The 21,230-nt window shown below is 39.4% G+C and overlaps 1 protein-coding gene across 4 annotated transcripts in view; it reads left to right on the forward strand.

The window, feature by feature from the left end:
• The window catches only part of tanc1b (tetratricopeptide repeat, ankyrin repeat and coiled-coil containing 1b), a 157,591-nt gene extending 138,355 nt beyond the window's left edge, over positions 1 to 19,236 (forward strand). For all 4 annotated transcript variants that reach the window (XM_053627140.1, XM_053627141.1, XM_053627142.1 and 1 more), the window contains 10 exons: positions 1,126 to 1,311; positions 2,155 to 2,233; positions 9,305 to 9,438; positions 10,340 to 10,463; positions 10,942 to 11,117; positions 11,518 to 11,650; positions 14,441 to 14,532; positions 15,370 to 15,516; positions 16,322 to 16,422; positions 16,595 to 19,236. In XM_053627140.1, coding sequence (XP_053483115.1) covers positions 1,126 to 1,311; positions 2,155 to 2,233; positions 9,305 to 9,438; positions 10,340 to 10,463; positions 10,942 to 11,117; positions 11,518 to 11,650; positions 14,441 to 14,532; positions 15,370 to 15,516; positions 16,322 to 16,422; positions 16,595 to 17,951 — 2,529 coding nt within the window. In that variant the 3' untranslated portion in view covers positions 17,952 to 19,236. The remainder of the gene's footprint in view (positions 1 to 1,125; positions 1,312 to 2,154; positions 2,234 to 9,304; positions 9,439 to 10,339; positions 10,464 to 10,941; positions 11,118 to 11,517; positions 11,651 to 14,440; positions 14,533 to 15,369; positions 15,517 to 16,321; positions 16,423 to 16,594) is intronic.
• Positions 19,237 to 21,230: the final 1,994 nt, after the last annotated feature.

Raw genomic sequence — 21,230 nt, forward strand, 5'->3', positions numbered from 1 at the left:
ATTGTTAATAATGCAACTGATCAATAAATAAAAAAAAATCATTATTTGCAAATCAATAGATATGTTTACATGCAGCCAAATTGTTGTTAATGCAACTGATCAATAAAAGAAATGCATTCAGACATAATCAGAAATTGTGTAAATTGTAAGCAGTGTAAATTATGTCGGGCAGTCCAGATAAAATTCCTACCCATTCGACCATTCGAGGCAAACAATCTGTTTATCAGTCCCTCCAGGATTTTGAGATCACAGAAATGAACGCAAAATCAAGGAAACTCCGCAATATTCGGACACTTGGATTCAGCCAGAGTCCTCTTCGCTTCACGTGCTTCAAACATGAGTACAGCTAAAATGTCTCATTTGCTAACGAACATCATGGCGCGTGAGCATGCAAAACAGTTTAATGCGATCGCAATTTCTGCAAAGTAGTTTTCTGCCAAACAAATCGCAGATTTTGAAAAAGTCGCAGCAAAATCAAGCATTTTTGGCAACAACAATCATTTAAAAAAACCCTCTGCGAAATCCTGTTCGGACTGGTTTATAAGTCACCGTTTAAATGCAATGGTGATGAACACTGTCCAACATGTCAAGTGCAAAAAAAAGCAGTTCTGTGAGGAAAAATGGTCAAGTTGCATATATAGAATGCTGCAGGACATAAATAATTTTTTCTCCATACAGTCTGTTCAATAAGGACATATGTAGGACAATATGCTGAGACTGACATTATTTAAGACTTGATGGAAACATGGCTAATATAAAAAACATCTAGTATGCAGAGCAAACGTTATCTACTTGTTACTTTCAGAAAGGACTCACATTTCTTATTGTTATGGTGACATTGAGTAAATGCTGCACGTGTGTGTAAATGAAAATATTCAGCAGATAGCCGTGTTTTGAACACATCTGCGATCAAATGAATTTATTCAGAATTTGCATGTTAACACAGCCAAGGTTAAATTAGGACAGTCTAGAATTTGCCAATTAGCCATTAGTTTTTGTTTCCAGATTATTCCACATTCATAATTGTTCAAACTTTGCTTCCCTCTATATGAATTTCTTAATGCTACCATTAAAGCATAGATGAAAGTTGTTGTTGACTGGTGTATTATTGCTTATTATTATCAGGTGGATCATGTGGATAAGAATGGACACAGTGCTCTGGTACACGCAGCTCTGAGGGGCCATCTGGAGATCATCCAGTACCTGCTGGAGCAGAGGTGGAGCAGAGAGGAGCAACAGCATGAGCTCAGTTTAAAGAGCAAAGCCCTTCAGCAAGCACTTATAGCAGCATCCAGTATGGGACACACACAGGTCAGCTAACACACATACACGCATACACAAACAGACATCAGCATGGGACACAGACATGCCCGGATGTAGTGACTGCTATAAAACACACACACACACACACACACACACACACACACACACAGGTGTATCTATGTAGTATGGACAGAATCCCAAAATCTCTATACTGAGCATTTACCTCTCCACTGCTTACCAACTCCACACTAATACACATTTTAGAGATACAGTTGCCATGGGAGATTAGCCATGGCAACAGGCCACTGAGACTGCAGTGTGATAGATGTGAGACCATGCTTTACATTTTACCTTCTTTATGAAGGAGGTATGGCTCAACACATTGGTGAAGAAAGAGTTGAGGCAATGAGGGAGATGAGCATGGGGTATTTGGGAGTGAGAACCAAATAGTACATTTGTGTTAGTAAGAGACGGAGTGACTGTGATGGGAAGTAGACTGAAGGAGAAAGTGTGTATATGAGAAACAGAGATAGACTGAGTAATGGAAGTGACAGTGTATTAATTTTGTGTTTTGGGAAGAGTGTTTGATCAGGTCACAGGCCGAAGGACGAGCATTTGAGTATGAATACGGTTGAGAGAGCACCTCACTGAAGAACTTCTCTGCCGTTGCACTTCACATTTATTAATGCATCACCTTAGAGAGAATCTAACGCTCTGTGGAACCTTTATATTGATCACCTCAAGTCTTTTTGTCACCTGCAGTATAGCTCTCTGCCTTTCTCCTGCTGTCTGAAGCAACACTTCTGTTACATACATAATCAAATATGTTGCTTATTCACTTTGTTTCTACTGAAAATATTTAATCAGGCCAGGTTTGTTGTTTGTTGGTAGGTGGTGAGAGGGTTACTGGCCCTTGATGATGAGGCCGTCGTACAGATTGATGCTCATGATACACTATGGGGAGAAACAGGTATGTTTTGCTTTAATCTCTGTCCCTGTATGTAATTGCATCTCTCTCTTTTACTCACTCTTCCTCTAAATCTCCCTCTTATTCTAGGATCACCTTTATTTACCTTCACATTTAGTATCTCCTGGATGAAAAGCACTATTTTTGCTCAAATCATTATGCCCATGAACACAACTGTCAGTCAACATTTGGTACAAAATGTTTTTTTGTTTTGTTTTTTTTTGTTCTGTTTCTTGGCCCATGTTCATTGTGCATATCTAGCATGTACTGGTGTTTGACAACTTTAAACTGTGCTATAAGGGAGTGATTAAAAACACTCATGATTTTTTTAGAAGAAGCTTTTATTTGTCGCATAAATTACAGCAAATTCTTTTTCCACATATCCATCTTGTTAGGAAGCTGAGGCCAGAATGTGGCGTCAGCCATGATATGGTGCCCCTGGAGCAGAGAGGGTTAAGGGCCTTGCTCAAGGGCAGGGGCAGTGGCAGTTTGGCAGTTCTGGGGCTTGTACCCTCGACTTTCTAATCAGTGACTCAGAGCCTTAATCGTTGAGCCACCACTGCCATAACTTTCTTTTATTTATAATTTTATAAGCTTATTATCTTGTTTTTATTCTGTGTTCTACATTCTAGAAATTAGACCAAACCAATATCTAGCTTTGAAACCAGAATCACCAAATGTAAAAAGTCTTCTGTTTTTGATCGCACATTTTCCTATATGGAGTTATTTTGGTGGTGTAGAACAGTGACGGTAAGCCAGGAGAGATTGCAGGCTGGAGGTCACCAAAGGAGATTCATGTCCCTGTAGGCACTGAGGAAAGCTGAAGATAGGGTTCAGAAAAAGGACTGAATAGCAGGTAGCAAATAAAAGCCTTTTTGTTGTTCCCTGGTGACTCACAGCTGCTTAGTTGAGCCTCTGTTCTGTGCCACTTTGCCTAAAGCCTCAGAGACAAAACACACCTGCTCACATTCACATACAGTACATTGCAGAGTGATTACATACTTGCAGTCATGGGGAAAAGACAATACGCCCTCCTTTAATTCTGCACTCACTGAGCACTTTATTAGGAACACTATACTAACACTGGGTAGGGCCTCCCTTTGCTCTCAAAACAGCCTCAGTTCTTCATCATGCCACAAGATTTTGGAAACATTCCTTGAGATTCTGGTCCATGTTGACATGATTGCATCACGCAATCCCTGCAGATTTTTCAGGGATTTCTTTCATGCTGGGAATCTCCCGTTCTACCTCATCCCAAAGGTGTTCTACTGAGTTCAGAGCCAGTGACTGGGAAGGCCACTGAAGAACACTGAACTCATTGTCATGTTCATGAACCCAGTTTGGGATGACTTTTTCTTTGTGACTCAGTGCATTATCATGCTGGATTTATGAATGTTTGGATATTCATTCAGTGAGAAGCTGGGGCTCAGATAGGTCAGTTTATTACACTAACAGTTCTACACATTCCCTCCATGTATTGTTCATTGCTTCAGATTAGCTAAGACTCATGGAATTAAACGTATCTAAACTACAAAGCTTTAGACACAGAATACTAGAATTTTTATAGAAATATGCATGCTTTTTTTAGTTGTCTTGCTGTTAGTCACAGTTGAGCTGTGGTAAGCCCAGGTCTCCGTGTTTAGTACACACACATACCCCAGCTGCTCTTGGACTTTGTACAGTTTGTCTTTGCTAAACTCTAGTGACTATTCTCTATGACAGCAGGACAGGAACAATGCTCTCTCTGTGTTCATCCCTCAATTACAGCACACTACCAAATCACATTAACATATAGGTCAGTTTATTATCAAATATTTAGTAGCTATACATGTGGAGAATTTTTTTTTATTGCATAATTTGGCTGAAAGGTATATGCGTTCAGTGAATGAAACATTACTGAAGCTTGAAAAGCTGAAGAATGTACAACACTGTCTTAAAAGGAATATTATTGATTCTTTCAGCATGATCAATGGAAATATGTTGCTGCTGTCAATCCATTAAGACTTTCTATCTATTTTATGTCTTCGTACCCAGGCAGGCAAATCTAAATGTTTATCATTTATTCCTCCCCTTGACTCACAATGCAAACAAAATCAGAAGTGCATTAATGTGAATAATAATGCTTCGCACAGTCTCTAAATGTTAAGTTACTTTTTAGCAGATGAGCGTATGGAGGCATAGTCACTCTTCTGGGGTCCACTGACCCATTTCCCAAGAGATGCTCTGTCACTCAGGACTGTATCTATGCAATGCAGACCAGAGCATAATTGTTTAATTGTATGAGCACAATGACATTCTTTACATGTCAATCCATTTGGGTGAAAATGTGTATGTAATGCTCCATTACTAAAGCATTGGAGAATTAATCACCTCATAGAAGCAGACACCAAGTACTGTCATTCTGTCCAATAGCATATACCTGCTACTTGCTGTGATGTTATTTTATTCATTGCATAAAGATCAAAGTTTGTTTTCGAGGGCCATATAGAATGTCACACTGGTAGCGAAAGTGTTTATTCAGTATATTTTTTTAGAGATTGAATTGTAATGGTGTTGATCCCACTAAGACCAATACAGTACATACTTGTTCTCCAGTAATATCAAAATAGATTTGGCTTGTGGTGTGTTTTTTATTGGTCTGTAAATATAAAATGAGACAGCAACAGAATGGATTACATTGTCTCCTAAGTGCAAACTGTTTATGGTTTCTTATTTTTTTGCTCTGAAAAGCTGAAAATGTGAGTATGCTGTAGATTAATGTCAGCAAATTAGTGCTGTATTTATTCATCACCGATGAGAACATGACTGTTTACAAAGAGGATTGCAAATGGCTTTATCTTGCGTCGTCACTGAAAGAAATGTCCTGCATCTTTAGGGCCCGAGCACCGATGGTGTGAGGACCCTATTGTATCTGCTCCGTTTATTATTTTTCCCCGTTCCTCCGTTTATTATTTATTATTTTTTATTATATAGTTCTTTGCCGAAATGAATCACATTTTAGAGGGCCTAAACATACTCGAAGACTCACGAAACTTTGCATTCGTGTCAGAAGTGAATGTAAAAAAAAATGGAATGGTGTTCCCCTGGCACAGCAGGCCCACTGTGCACCAGGGTGCAAGGGCCCATTCATCGCTGCTTGCAGCTTTAATTTAGATTGTTTTTGTCTATTGTAACTTAAGCCTGAATTATTTTTATATAAATAAAAACCCTCCTTTCATAGGACATAAAAAGTAAAACATGGAGTTTATTGCTCTAAAGGGCTTTTCACACTAAACCCCGGGTTATCATCTTTCTAAACCCCACTTTTAATCCTGGATTTCACACTTGTAATTTATAAGCGGTGTTAGCAGTTTACCCAGGGTTAGGAAACCCTGCTCCAAAGCAGGGTTAGCACTGCTTATGTGGTGCCAAATGTGTACAGTGTGATGCAGTGTTAAAATGTTCCGGCTAGACGCTTAGCAACAGACACCCAATCAGAAATTGAGCAGCGCGTGCATCATTGAGTCACAGAAACCATGTGTGTTGTGTAAACAGCAGTTGCGGCGTTTGAGGGGGAAGTAAAAAATTTCAAATGGTGATGGAAAACACGTCAATTGGAGTGAAGATTAGACAGAAGATTAGATTTATTTTTGCAGTTATGGTCAGAAAAGTCATTGTAACAATTCCCTTTTTGTACAGGGGGAAATGAAGAAACCGGAGGCTTGACGACTCAAAAGGGGCTGTTTATTTACTTAACCATTTTTACTTTACTGCGAACGTATATTCACACGGTACTGTGCTGCTCAGATCTCGATCACAATCTATCTCTCTCTCTCTCTCTCTCTCTCTCTCTCTCTCTCTCGCCACAGCACAAACAGACACACAAATAAATTCGGGCTGGTAATGCACAATTCAGAATCATCACACGTTACCTGCCGATTCTACCTGCTCCTCTCCGTCCACAGCTGATGCTCGACCACGCCCCTGCTGCCACAGTCATTTATCCAATCATTTATTGTTGACACTGCAAATAAGAACGTTAACCCAGGGTTTAGGAATGTACAGTGTGAAACATCCGATTATTAATACCCAGGATTAATTGTTAACCACAGGCAAAGTATGAGCAACGTGAAACCCAGGATTCTGTTTACCTGGGGTTTACCACAGTTTATTTCAACTGTGAAGAGCCCTTAAGTGTCATTAGGTATGCTGTGATTTTGTAGTGTACAGGGTTTACCAGCATCATTAATTTCCTGTCCCATGCTGGGTTAAGTTAGAAAGGGATATACAGGTGATAGGGTAGACCAGGGTAGTCTTAACATGAAAGGGTCAGATGTTCGTGCAGTGGGGGACTATGATATGAGATGATACGATCAATCACTCGAGACTTATGGTTAAATGGTGCACTTCAGAGTAATGCACTTGAAAAGACCTAGACCTGCAGAGATGCGAGAGGGTGAGAGAGACCGAGACTAAATGACTGTCACTTTACCAGCTCTCCTAAGGTTTTTGATGGATTTTCTGGACTGACTCACACTGACAGATAGATCTGTTATCGTTTGCCCACACATTGATTTCCATCTTTGTCACAGCGTCACTTAACCTTTCAACGGGTTGATAACATATTTTTGCTCTTCATTTTATTCCATTCTCAAGTTCTGATAGGTAGAACTATAGAAAGTGAGAGCTGCTCTTTTGGGCATTACAATTAGGCCATTTTGAAACCCATCTTACAGAATGACCTACAGTCCTGGTCATAATTATTGGCACCCCTGAATTTTAACTACAGAATTTAGAATATCTTCAGAAATAAATGCAAATGAACCAATCTTGTATAATCAGAATATTTTTTAAAACATGTCTAAAGTTATTGAACAATAACAAAGAAAAAGGCTTTCATATAGTGAAACAAAAAATGTATGCTGGACACAATTATTTCCTCAAACAAAATAAAAAACATCATTTTTGCTTAATTTTCAGATTTGACCAATGCATGATGGTTTTACTACATAAAAAATGGACTGATTGTTCCCAGTTTCTTTTTCACAATGGCGAAGACAAGAGAGCTGTCTGAGAGCATCAGAAATGCTATTATTCAAAAACATGCTTCCAAAGACAAAGCAATCGCCAAAGATATTGAAATCCCTGTTTCAACAATTTGTAATGTTATCAAGGAGTTTCACAATCACAAAACTGTTAAGACGGTTCCAGGACGTGGCACTAAGCAGAAATTTAGTGAGTGAAGTCTGCGAAGGTTGGTGCAGACTATGGGGGAAAAAAAACACCACGCAAGAGCTTCATCTAAAGAGCTTCAGGCTAACCTGGAGCAATCTGGAGTAGTGGTTTCAGCCCGTAACATCCGCCGCACATTGAACCAAGTAGGGCTCCATGGGTGAAGGCCTAGGAGGAAACCACTATTGAAAGAAAGGCAAGAGTCATGTTTGCAAAATCTTTCATAGATAAGCCACAGTCTTTCTGGGATAATGTTCTATGGACAGATGAAACCAAAGTAGAGCTCTTTGGGAAAGCAGTGCATCAGTTTGTTTACAGGCATTGAAATGAAGGCCATAAGGAAAAGAACACCCTACCTACAGTAAAACATGGTGGAGGTTCTATCATTCTGTGGGGCTGCTTTGCTGCCTCTGGTACTGGAGGCATTGAATGTATCAAAAGAATGATGAAATCGGAAGATTAATAAGGCATTTTAGAGCAAAATATGTTACCTAGTGCCAGAAAACTAGGTTTGGGCCGAAGGTCTTGGGTGTTTCAGCCGGACAATGACCTGAATCACACATCTTACAGCAATAAAGAATGGCTGAAAAGGAAAAGATGGAGTGTTTTAAACTGGCCAGTAATGAGTCCTGACCAAGATCCCGTTGAAAACCTTTGAAGAGGACTGAAATCTTCCATTGCAAAAAGGACTCCTGCAAACTTAAGCGCTTGAATGCATAACAGTGGAAGTGGAAGTGGAGATGGCAGACAATACCATTGACAGGTGCAAGAGGCTTCAAGATGGCTACAAGAAATGTTTAGAGGCTGTCATTGTTGTCAAAGGTTCTGCAACCAAATATTAGTAAAGCGTGCCAATAATTGTGTCCAGCATACATTTTTTTTGTCTGTGTTTTTAATTTCACTATATGAAAGCCTTTTTTGTTGTTGTTGTTCAGTAGCTTTGAATATGTTGTTAAAATATTCTGATTATACAAAAGTGGTTCATTTGCATTTATTTCTGAAGATATTCTAAATTCTGTATTTACAATTCAGGGGTGCCAATAATTCTGACCAGGACTTTAGTTCTAAGTAGATGTTTGAATGTAAAATCACTTGTATAATTGTGTACAATGTCATAGCCATAGTCATTTGTCTGAATGCCAAATGGTTCTCCCATGTATTCCAATGTATCTTCTGTCAAGGATTGAACAGCATTATCCATATGTTATACTTTTTTCATAACTGAATCACAGGCTCTATTTTTGTGTTAGTCTATATAAAGATCAAAGGCTGACCCCAATAAAACAGGGGTTGTGAATATAATTAAACACACACATACACACACACACACACACAGGACAAAGAATGAATCCTGACATGCCAACAGCCTCCTGGGAAAATAAAAGTGTCGATCCCAGGTTTGGCATGATGTCTGAACCCTGCTGTATCTGTTCCGTTCTCCTTAGTGGCTGTATCCTAGACAACCCAATCACATCCAACATTCTGTGTCACAGGCACATGCAGTTTCATAGCAGGCCTGAGTGTTCCAGACAGCTCCACTCTCAGACATGGAGAGAAAACTCTCGCCTCAATTAACTCATTAGTCTCTCATAGCTATAGCTCGATAGAGGGTTTTTAGACAGTCAAACAAAGTCAATAAATGCATGCCAAAATTTGGTTAAAACTGAGTTATCCTTCTGGTTAATGCTTTAAATAAGAAGTTATTTTAGTAAATTCTGAGTCTTAAAAAAAAAATTCTACCAGCAATGCTTATTGACTCTATTTCTTGTTGCTTTAGGGTGTCAGGTAGACACTTTTACTTGGGTTGTACTGGGAGTTTGCTTTCTTTAAGCCGTGTATATATTTATGTATTTGGTTTTGCAGCTCTGACAGCAGCAGCAGGTCGAGGGAAGATGGATGTCTGTAGTTTCCTGTTGGAGCAGAGGGCACAGGTTCAGCAGGTGAACAGAAGAGGAATGTGTGCACTCTTTTGTGCAGTGAGACAGGGTCACTGGCAGGTGAGACACACTGTACACATGCACACATTCATATACAAAAAAGGCCTCTTGCGCTTTTTAAGTCTTACACACATTAATGGTAGAAATACTAATAATATTTGTATAAATCTTCCATTAAATAACCAGGAAAGAATATAGACAAAATAGAAAAAGTGGGGGAAAGGACAAAGACAAGGCTTTACCATTTTACCACTGCATTACATTTCATATCATCTACTTGTATCCAATGCACTTTGTCATTTCAGAAGATTCAGATTATTTGTGTTTTAATCTTGTTATTGTCTACCTGAAGAAATGCTTTTAATGGAATGTGGTACTTAGATAACCGTGGGGAACCTGGAGATTAATTTAGTTATATCACCAGTATAGCCTTAAAATATTCTGTGTGTTCCCTGTTTTCCCCCACACAGATAAAAGTAAATACATAGCACTGTAAATGTTATCTCCTTAACACAGATTAGTGCCATGTGATGTATAGTTTGTTTCTTTAAAGGGGAGGTTGTGTAGCACGAGTGAATCGCTGAATTAATTAACAGCTGAATGGCTATGTTGGAGTTGTAGTAATGGAGTGTGGTAATACTGTTTACATCAGTGTCTAGTGAAAATATGAATGAACTTTGCATACACACAATCTAATGGCAGAGAAAGTAAGTCTGTTAGCCGTAACTATGATGTGTATGTACGTATATGTAATCGTTCATTAGTGTATTTGTGTAGTAGCTGCTAAACACCCACCTGTCGATGATACTTTATTTATCCATAAATTCTTTAACACTACAAGTTTTATAAGAATTTAGGTTCCCTGGGGCTTTAAGTGTAACCATCACAGCAAGTTTGGCATTACTTGGCAACAGTGCATATAAAGCAGACATACCAAAACACTTCGATCTCTGTGTGTTAGGTTGCAGATGTGTTGTTGCAACATGGTGCAGATGTGAATGGGAGTGATAAGCAAGGTCGCACATTACTGATGGTGGCAGCATGCGAGGGTCATCTCAGCACTGTGGACTTCCTCATCTCCAAAGGTGAATGACCTAACCTCCTACCATTCGTTTTAAACTTCAGGAGTTAAATAGGAGCGAGCGCGCTCTCTCTCTCTCTCTCTCTCTCTCATATATAATGTGTGTGTATATTTTATATATTTTATATATATATATAGAGAGAGAGAGAGAGAGAGAACAGGTTAGGTTTAGGTGACAGCTAAATTAGATACATTTGTTCGATTTGTCGTGTGTATATTTTTCTTTGTTGTTTTTTTTTTGTTGTTGCTTATCTATGTAAGGACATTTTAATCACATTAAATAAGTAAGAACTGCAGAAAAATACAATACCAATGTGGTGTGTAAATTCTGTTTTTTTCCCCCCAGATTTATTGACTTTAAATTCATTTACTTTAAGTAAATCAGTATCTCTGAAATTACACCGTTATGTTATTTTAATCACAGTCCTAAACCATAGGCTGTAGTTGCTGCTGCTTTAATATATTTTCAATATATTTTCCAGGTGCATCTTTAACATCAGTGGATAAGGAAGGGTTAACACCTCTCAGCTGGGCATGCCTGAAAGGACATAAGAATGTGGTTCAGTTCCTGGTGGAGAAGGGTGCGGTTATAGACCACTCTGACAAGAACGGACGCACTCCTCTCGACCTGGCTGCTTTCTATGGAGATGCAGAGATTGTGAGTTCTCTATAACAGAGAAGCCTGTTATATACAGTAGGCCAGTTGAGTAAGACACAATCTGACTTGTTTTTTTATTAGTTAGCACCAAATTCCAAATGCAGATCTTGAATGTTGTGAGTAAACTATGACTAAACTGTAAAATTGTTGCAATGTAGTACAATGATGGTCTATTATTAAGTGTGGTACACATGAATTGGGCATCTGAAGACTCAAAGGATGAGAGAGGCTCAGTAAACAGTAACTGAGGGGAAAGCTATTTATAGTTGTCGTTTGACATTTGATACTTGTGAACTAAGGTTATCAGATTCTCTTGTAATTAAGGTCAGATAAAGTCTGCTCCTACGTTAACAAGACCATGATTTCTGTGATTAAGTGTTTTGAGTGTGTGTGTGTGTAGGTACATTATCTGGTGGAGAGAGGAGCTGTGATCGAGCATGTGGACTATAGTGGCATGCGGCCACTCGATCGGGCTATAGGCTGCAGAAACACTTCAGTGGTGGTCACTTTACTCAAGAAAGGGGCCAAACTAGGTGAGTTTAAACATATTAAAAAATGCACTCAACCATGTGAGGAGAATCTACTGGATTGTAGTTTCCACAATTCTGAATATTCTTACCCAAAACAATGTATAGATAGTATTCCAAAATATCTTTAGATTTTACATATTCAAAAATACAGATCCAGTGTCTGATAAACATGTTGATGTAAAATGAAGGATAAATGGAAAATATATTGACGGACATAAAGCCTGCATATAGTTCTAAATTCTGTTTTCTATGCCATGTTGAATGGCTCATTTATTGTTGTCTGAGAAAAACATGTGGCTCATGAATAAATTTCCACAAATTCGATAATGTGGTAAGAAAGATTGCATAGGGTTCTCTCTTTCTCTCTCTCACACTCACTCACTCTCTCACTCACACACACACACACACACACACACGCAGCAGTGACCATTAACAACAGCATGTTATTTATTACAACACTCCATCAGAATACCAGCATTACAATACCAGATTTATGACTCCCATTCACACACTCCGCCCTCATAAACCTCAGTATATAGCCCAGTTCACACTGACTGACATTAACAAACTTTTTTACGGACAGTCAGACTGGTTTAAAAATGGATGATCCTTTTACTACAGTCAAAATTTTACAATTGCTTGTGTCTTTACGTGTCATTCTTCACCACGTCCAGGGGCGTAACCTAGCCTGGGCATTCGGGGATGTAGCCCCGGAGAGCTTTTCTTTAGCCCCGAATAATTCTCCACTTGGAGTGGTTTGTCACTATGTAACTGAACCTCAGTAAAAGTAGACGGCGGTGTTGTAATTTTCTATCTTCAGTGAAAGAAAGCAAGACTAATCAGACAGCATTTACAGGAAGATGCGTGGACTTGTGTCTTATTGGCTGACAGCTCTCAATTCTGCCAAACCCTAGCTCACACGGTCAGTGTGAGGGGTATAATTGATGTATGGAGTTGAAACTGAAACAGTAACATCCCCTGATGCTGAGCAGGAAAACAAGGTGTGTAAATGTCTGAGAGTTCCAGTTTACATGAACGTGATATGAGCAGAACATAAGGACAGATAATGTACTTGCATGGCACTGTAGCAGCTAAACCCATACAGAGATAGCTTAGTTGTGGCTAGCGACACCAAACTAGCCTAGTCTCGTGTTAGATAGCCAAAAAGCTTTAGCATTTTATCAGTCTGGTAGTCCTGCAAACACTGATAACAACCGAGGCAAGTTTTATGATCAATACAACTTTTTAAAAAAAAATTTTTCCCAATAAGCCCGCACATGCAAGAAAAAAATTTCATAGAAAAAGTCTATTTAGAAGTGTGTGTGCCTAGCACCTAGCACACAGCCTTTCATTTCTAAGGAGTTTTCAGGGACGCTTGCTTCATCGTCATGGCAACAGTTCGTGCCTAGGTCAGATTACGTCAGAGATTGTTGGAAAGTAATACCACAATTTTCAGACTTTAAACGACTCGACAGACGCCCATTGAACACGTCCAGTTGGTGAAAACTAACGCCAACAGGGTTAACACACTGATCCGACAAAACCCAAAAAACGTGGCTGCGGTCGTTGGTGTCTGTATGTGCAGTGTGAACTGGGTTTATAAATGACAATAAGAGAATATGGTTAAAAAAAACAAAAACAACTACTTCCTCACACAGATGGGGCCTGGCAGTCAGATACACACAGGGTGTGACAGGCAGCCATTTTCTGATATTTTCTCTCACATTTCTTTTCATGTATTTGTGCTGTCTAGTTGTGCTGTGTTTTTAAACACCTCAGTTTTGGGTTGAGAATAGTCCACCATGCAAATAACAAATAATATCTGTAATGCAGTGGATAGCTTTTCACTGACAGACAGGGTAGCGGGTGTCTGACAAAAAATCAGATGAGCTACAGTCATATATGTGCTGTTTGTGTGTATACGAGGGGGGACCCAAAAAATTCCTGGAATTCGAATGTGGCATGCGCACTCGACGTGCACACCTAAGCGATCTTACACTGACGGGTGTAGGCTTCTACGGGAAAGCATCAGGAAAAAAATGTTCAGAGAAGTGGTGCACCCAGAACCGGATCTCGCACCAGAACAATGCACCTGCACGCACACTGCATTGCCAAACAAGACGTTTTTAACCAGTAACAATATGGTTATTACTTCACATCCACCGTATGCACCAGATCTCACACCTTGCAACTTATTTTTTTGTTCCCGAAATGAAAAATGAGACTGAAAGGGAAAAGATTTGCCACCGTGGAAGAAAACCAGAAAAAAAAAATGCAGGAGGCTTTAGACATGATAACAAAAGATGTCTACAGGAAATGTTTCCAGGAATGGGAGAAACGTTGGGATAGGACACGTGTATTGCATCACAAGGAGAGTACTTTGAAATGGATTAAAGGAGAAATGCTGCAAGTTTTATAACCTTAGTTTTTTGTTTTGTTTTTTGACAATTCCTGGAAATTCTGGGTCCTGCCCTCATATATATGATTATATATGATCGTATATGTAAGATTTTTCAACCCAAAATCTACGATCACCCATTGACACTCTTTGTTGCAGTAAGTAAGGAATTTCTTTGCTTGTATTTCACCTTTACCCTGTTTCACTCTTTTCTCTCTCTTAACTGCTTTCAATAAAACTGTCATAAGGCTACAGAACATCTCCTTATGATCGAACAGGTACAGTCTTTAGGTAACTTCACTGTGATACTGATACAGAGTAAAGTTTTTCCTCTATTTTGTGCTTGGAGGTTTAGGTAAGCAACCTGTCTCTCTCTCCCTCCCTGTGTAATGTAGGTAATGCAGCGTGGGCGATGGCCACATCAAAGCCTGACATCCTCATCATTCTACTACAGAAACTCATGGAAGAGGGCAATCTGCTCTACAAGGTAAGGACTACAATGAACACTCCAAATCAAGGGTCAAAATAAGGTTCAAAGAGAGCCTGGAGCTGTACAACTATTTCAGTTATATGAATAAGTCTGACAACATAAAAAAATAAACAACTGTGTTAGTGCATTAGAGTTAGTTTTATTATTCCGTTAACTGGCTAGTCTTTCTACAAAGTCCTTTGAAAAAGTTATTTATCTTGCATATAAACTTATTTTTATTTTATAGTTGGTGTTAAACCTAATGCTTGAGTTCAGAGAAAAAGCCTCAGGTGCTTCGTTGCATCATGAACACCTTCTGAAGAACTTTTGAATTCTGATACAGAGCGAATTCACCATGATGTTTTAGCACCAAATCTCCACTGCTACTCTTATCTCCTGAGCACTTATTAAAATCTTCAATTAACTAGTTTGCCTCCTAATCCCTGAAAATGTGTTCAAGAAAAATACCTGATAAGAGTCATTTAATAAGAACAGAGGGCGACTGGAGTAAAATGGAAAGAAGATGAAGGGTCTGTATGTGTGGTACACTGATTTCTGTGTGACATTTAAGAGATTGAGTTTTGTGTCAGAGAGAGAGGGAACAATTCTGGATCGAGTGATTGCTGCCAGGTGAGTGTGTGAGCTGCTCTGTATGACTGATGAGTATCTCACTGCTCTTTCTTCTTGCTCTCTGTTCCTCCTTGTATTCCTCACCTGGCTACCCATTCACTCTCTTTTTACTTTCCGATCTCATCCAACTGCTTATCTATATCTATCTATCTATCTATCTATCTCTCTCTCTCTCTCTCTCTCTCTCTCTCTCTCTCTCTCTCTCTTTCTCTTTCTCTTTTTCAGAGAGGGAAGATGAAGGAGGCAGCTCAGAGGTATCAGTATGCATTGAGGAAGTTTCCCAGAGAAGGCTTTGGTGAAGAGCTGAAGGCGTTTAAAGAGCTGCGAGTCTCTCTATTCCTTAACCTCTCACGTTGCCGTAGGAAAACTAATGTAAGCATCAGTACTAAATATGCCTGTACTCCTATCTGAGATTTTGGGAATCTTACTGTTGTTGAAAGAACAAACTCGGCTTGATGGGATGTTACAGGTACTGTGTAATCACAAAGCACATCATTTTATAGTTATTGTACTGCAGAACTCTCTGCTTTTGGAATACTTTATTCAACCTTACTGATTCAAAGACAATGAAAATCTGAGTATACACCTGTCGATGCATTGAAATGACAATTTGTGGCCAAAACCAAAGACCAATTTCTGGAAACACTTTTTGGTAAATAAATGAATTCCAAAACCAGAAGGAAAACAACTAAACCCAGAAAAATACAAATCCATTATGTGTTGCATATTAAGCAAAATACGTGGAAATAATGTATGTGTGAAATGGTGTCTCTCCATTGGGTTGTTAAATGTTACTTGTCTTTAATATAAACCAATCAGTAAATGTCTGGCTCTTACTGCTTGCGTCTATTTTGGAATGCAAAAGGCATAGCTAATAAAATTCAGATATTTGTATTACTGTATATTTATATTACTGTACTCTGCAACTAAAGTTGCTTTTTATTATTTCTATGCAAATGAAGTGTTTTCAGTATCAACAATAAGCTGTTAAGTAAATGAAGTACATTTTGTTTAAGTATAATTATACTTACTATATACTCACTGAGACGACACAGCATCTTTCTTCCTTCCTACTACACAGCAATAAGCAGCTCAAATTTAGTAGTGTTTTACTATGCAAAATGTGGAAGGTCTTCACTGCATTGTTTGAAGCCGTTGTGCTCTGTCTTTCATGCAGGACTTTGGCCTGGCTGAGGAATTTGCCACAAAGGCACTGGAGCTGAAGCCCAAGTCTTATGAAGCATACTATGCCCGAGCTCGAGCCAAGAGGAGCAGCAGGTACTGTACAACAAGCCAACTTTCTCTATAGGCTATAAATACAGTCTAGACTGTAGACAAATTAGAAACCCAAGTTAACCATGATGACACTTCTTGCAAATTCAGGTTTTTGGTGTTTTCCTATTACTTGCTCACTTTAAATCTTGATATGTCCTGTCTCTTCCGTGTATAGGCAGTTTACTGCTGCGTTAGCTGACCTACATGAAGCAACCAAGCTTTGCCCAAATAATCGCGAAATTCGCCGTCTTCTGGCCCGAGTAGAGGAGGAGTGTAAACAAATGCAGCGTGCACAAAATAAACAGGGAGTGATGAGCCAGTCCACTGTCTCCCAAGATTCTGACCATGAGCATGAAGAGGGGGAGGAAGAGGAAGACGTAACAGAGAACAGCTTAAGTAGGGAGCTTCATGAAGAGGAGGAGTCCTCTAAGATGGACACAAGAACTGAAGCCTGGTCTCAAAACTTCTACTCATTTAACCGGACACTGCCAGAGTCCAACTCTCCTCCTGCTCATAGGCAGAGCCAGCGACAGCAGCAGCAAGAACCTCTAACACACAAGAGCCTGATTCTCCAGCCCACTAAACAAGCCCAGATCGTCAAAACCAACCAGCACCTGAGCTCCACATGCCCAGTGGGTACTAAGACCCAGTCACAGAACCATGGCTCCTCCAGCCCAGTCCCTAGCTGCCAACTGCTGAAAGCAGGGCCAGGAATCGACATTAGCTCTCTATCGCCCCCCAGTGAAGTGGACAGGTGTCCTCTTTCAGCCACAGCTCATCATGACAGTGAAGGGGTCCTACTGTCTGAGGCTTTTGTGTCTTGTAGCTCAAGCAGGGCTCCAGAGAGACTCCTGACTCACTCTGTGAGCTCCTTAGAGGGCCTGGCTCTTTCAGCAGGACATGGAGCTCAGGGCCAGGAGCTGAGGAAGGAGTCCGTTCAGGGAGCAGGATCAGGCTCTGGATCTCAGCCAGGCAGCATGAGAGTGTCAAGCTCCACCAGCAGCCTGGCGTCCAGCAGCAGCCTGTCAGACAATGGCAAGATGCATGCACCGGACGTTCGCACCAAAACCAGCGTGGACAAAACCAAGTCTGCCAACCAAGAGTACAAACCTCGACCTTTCATGGGCATTATGGACAAAACGGCCCGCTTTCAGCAGCATCACCATCAGCAGGGCCCGCAGCCATTGTCCAGGGCCTGGCAGAGTCACTCAGACAGCCACACCATGTCCTCAGCAGGAGTGAACAGTGAGCTAGCCTTTGCCAAACCAGGCAGTACTTACCCTGAGCAGCTTAAAGCCTCCTCTCAGGGTGTTGCTTTAGGAAGTCTGCACAATGGCAGTCTGCACTGTACAACATTCAGTGACAAGTTCTGTCAGGCCGCCACCTCTTACAAAGAGCCCAAGCCAACCCTGGCCATGGCACATTCCTACACGGACAACAAGCCCAAACATCCCAGCTTAAGCAGAGATAATCCTGCCATTCATGTAGCTTCAATGAAACCAAAGCGATCCTTTATTGAATCCAACGTATAAAGCCCGTTCATAATACAAACAGAAATCCATTGCTCCTCGCGCTTTCATTTATTCTCCCATCTCTCTCTCACACATGCAAACATCTTCAACATTAAATAAAGGGATTTTTTTTTATTACCACCTTCTTCTCTTTTTTTTTTTACACTGTATTAGGCCTTACAACTAAATCATATTTAAGTTGTACTTAACAAAAAAAATTTTTTTTTTTTTTTTGTAATAAATAAATAAATAAATAAATAAATAAAAATTGTATAACCTGTAAGGCCAAAAGGATGTGCTAATGGGCTGTTGTCATACAATATCAGCCACACTGGAAACAAACCACTGCAAAGGGATGCTTATAAACCCACACACAGCACTTTACAAACCATTACTGCAAGTCTGTCAAGTGCTCATAATACGTACACACAATAAGTTTATCTATTGACATTATGCCACTGGTGCTGAAAGATAATGAATAAAAGGTGGCGATTAATTACTGGAAAAAAAAGAATAGAAGAGGTCAATAATGAGTAGATACTTTAAACACTAGTGCAGTGTATCTTTGAACCTGTGTGAGAATAGCAGTTTATTTGTCATGCTCTAACTCGCCTCTAATCAGATTCAAGCCTTTTATGAGCTGAAGCAAGTGTCTTACCGGTGGAGGAAACCCTACACTCTACTCCAGGACTGGATCTGACAAACGGCTTTTAGCTTTGTAAATAATACCTGTATTTTTCAAACCCTTTATTTTATGTAAAAGTCTGACATTGTATTTGACTGATTGGAGAACTGTACGTGTTAAGTTTGTGTTATTTTATGCACATTTTTTTTATTTTTTTTAGTTGAGATGTTTGAGGTTATTGAAATTAGGCCCATGTTTGTATGCTACATATAAATCTGCCCTATAATGTTAAAAGTTAGATTCTCTCCGTCTACGTGCTTGTTGTTTTGCTGTCTGAGATAATTTATTTACAGCACCTACGGCTTGGTAATTGTAAAAGCAATATATTTGATATAGTTATTTTTGCACAGCTGCTAAAATATTTCAATAAGAAGCTCTATGGAGATGACCTGGGTTGAAGTGCATGTGACAGTTGCCATTTTTAATAAAAAGGAAATGCAGTATGAAATGAGAGCTGTTAGGCTTGGGGACAGGAAATCTATTTTAATAAGTATGTGTTTTATTTGCAATTGTTGCCATGTTTCAGTAATGTGAACTGTATTATTCTTTAATTCCATGCTGTAAAGACGCATTACTGCCATTATTCAACAGGAAATAATAAATCTCACTGATAAACAGCCAGCCTGCACCACTGTCATTCTTGTTCAATAAGATTTAGCACAATGTAGCAACATTTACTCACTACCTCCCCATTTTCCAGGTGATCAATAATATTGGAACACGACTGACTGATGTTTCTTGTTGCCCAGGTTTATCCTGATAGATTGATTGTTTAAACAATTGATAGTTCTTCAGCCTTCAATGGTCTAAAGACTTAACTCTTCCTGAATTATTTAAAGTGGTCATTTATTTATTTTATTTTATTTATTAAAAAAAAGGGTTTTCTGTGCGCTTTTCTTACTATATTACCTCCCCAAGAAAGTTTTTAGACTGATGGTTTTGTTATTCCGTGATCTAGTGAACCAGTATCAGGATGTATTTATTGATGGAGACTTCAAAGCACTTCTGTAAATCGCTCTGGATAAGGGCGTCTGCCAAGTGCCTTAAATGTAGCTCTCACTGTGTACTCTTGGTTTGAGCCCTGGGTTTTGCCTGTGAAGACTGCATTTGTTGTTAACAGGATAAACCAACATGAAGACCAGAGAGCTGTCTATAGGAGAAAAGAGGGAAAATGAATCAGAGCTATTACACAAGCATTACGCATGGCCAATACAATTTAGCTTGTCTTGAAAACGAACCACTGGCGTACTAACAGCCGGACATGAAACAGGTCAGCCAAGGAAAACAGCAGCAGTTGATGACAAACGGTGTGAGAGCTGTGAACAAAAAGCCTAAAACAAATCAGTGATATCACCAGCAGCCTCCCCAGAGCAGGGGTGAAGGTGTCATTGGGAAAAAGTTTTTGGTTTGGGTTTAGACTGGCCAAATCAATCACCTTAACCCAACTGAGCATGAGTTTCACCTCCTGAAGAGCAGACTGGAAACAAACAACAACTGAAAGGTGCGGTAAAAGCCTGAAAAAGCATCACAAAAGAAGAATGAAACAGTTTGGTGCAGTTACTGCAAGCATGTATAATGAATACTGCAACCAAATATTATGTTCTTTACTTTCATTTACTTTAAAGAGTATCTGTTCATATACTTTTGCTCACCTACAAATTGGGTAGGCTTCCACCAGATGTACCAAGTTCTAAGCTGTTTAACTCATCTAGATGTAACTATCAGGAAATGAAAGCTGAAATTCTGATCTATCATTTCATATTCATATTCTGCTCTCAAACCCAAATGCTTCAGTGTATCGCAAATACAGGAGAATTGCCCTTGCTGTTCTAATACTGTCAGAGGAGACTGTATATCCCATCAGTACAAAATAGATGAGTATGGGCCCCATCCATTTTTGGGTTAAAGGCGGATGTTGCTGTTTGGTTCAGTAATCCAAATTGTACAACTGGTATTCTATTATTTTATCAAGTATGTATATATTTATATATATTTACACATGCAAAAAGAAAACTGGCACTATCTCATCATCCACCTAGCTTCTAATCTACAAATTTGCCTTCAAATTTTGGGCCACAAAATATCTGAGTAAGTAATGTTGCATGGCATGATTGTGACATTAACACTGAAACTATCTGCTGAAAAAGAACATCATTGTGTTTTCATGATGGCTGCTGCTTTTCTGTTTTTATATGTACTTTTATCAATGTTTATAAAGGTCATGACACCATACCACGTCAACCACATAAGCAAGTCGGTTTGAGTTAAACTGTCTATATAGTTCCATTACTTCTTAGTAATTTACCCTTATAGCTCCGGTGCAACACTAAACCCATCTTAGCGGATGGAACATGTAAAGACAGTGGTAAACATTACTGTTTTCAATTTTCAGCACATAATGCCAACTCTTCTCTGAGTTTATTGACTGGCTGTCTCCTCATATTTTAGGTGTACGTATAATGCCAGTGTCACTCAGTGTTGGACAAACAGACTAGAGACTAATTTTCATCTTTAATTACTGTCTCAATAAGACTACATCAGTAAAACTCCTGAAAGATTAGACTTGGACTTACCTAGGACTCAATTTAGCAAAAAAATAAATAAATAAACGGTAC

This window comes from Ictalurus furcatus, chromosome 6, assembly GCF_023375685.1.
Source record: "Ictalurus furcatus strain D&B chromosome 6, Billie_1.0, whole genome shotgun sequence".
Taxonomy (NCBI): domain Eukaryota; kingdom Metazoa; phylum Chordata; class Actinopteri; order Siluriformes; family Ictaluridae; genus Ictalurus; species Ictalurus furcatus.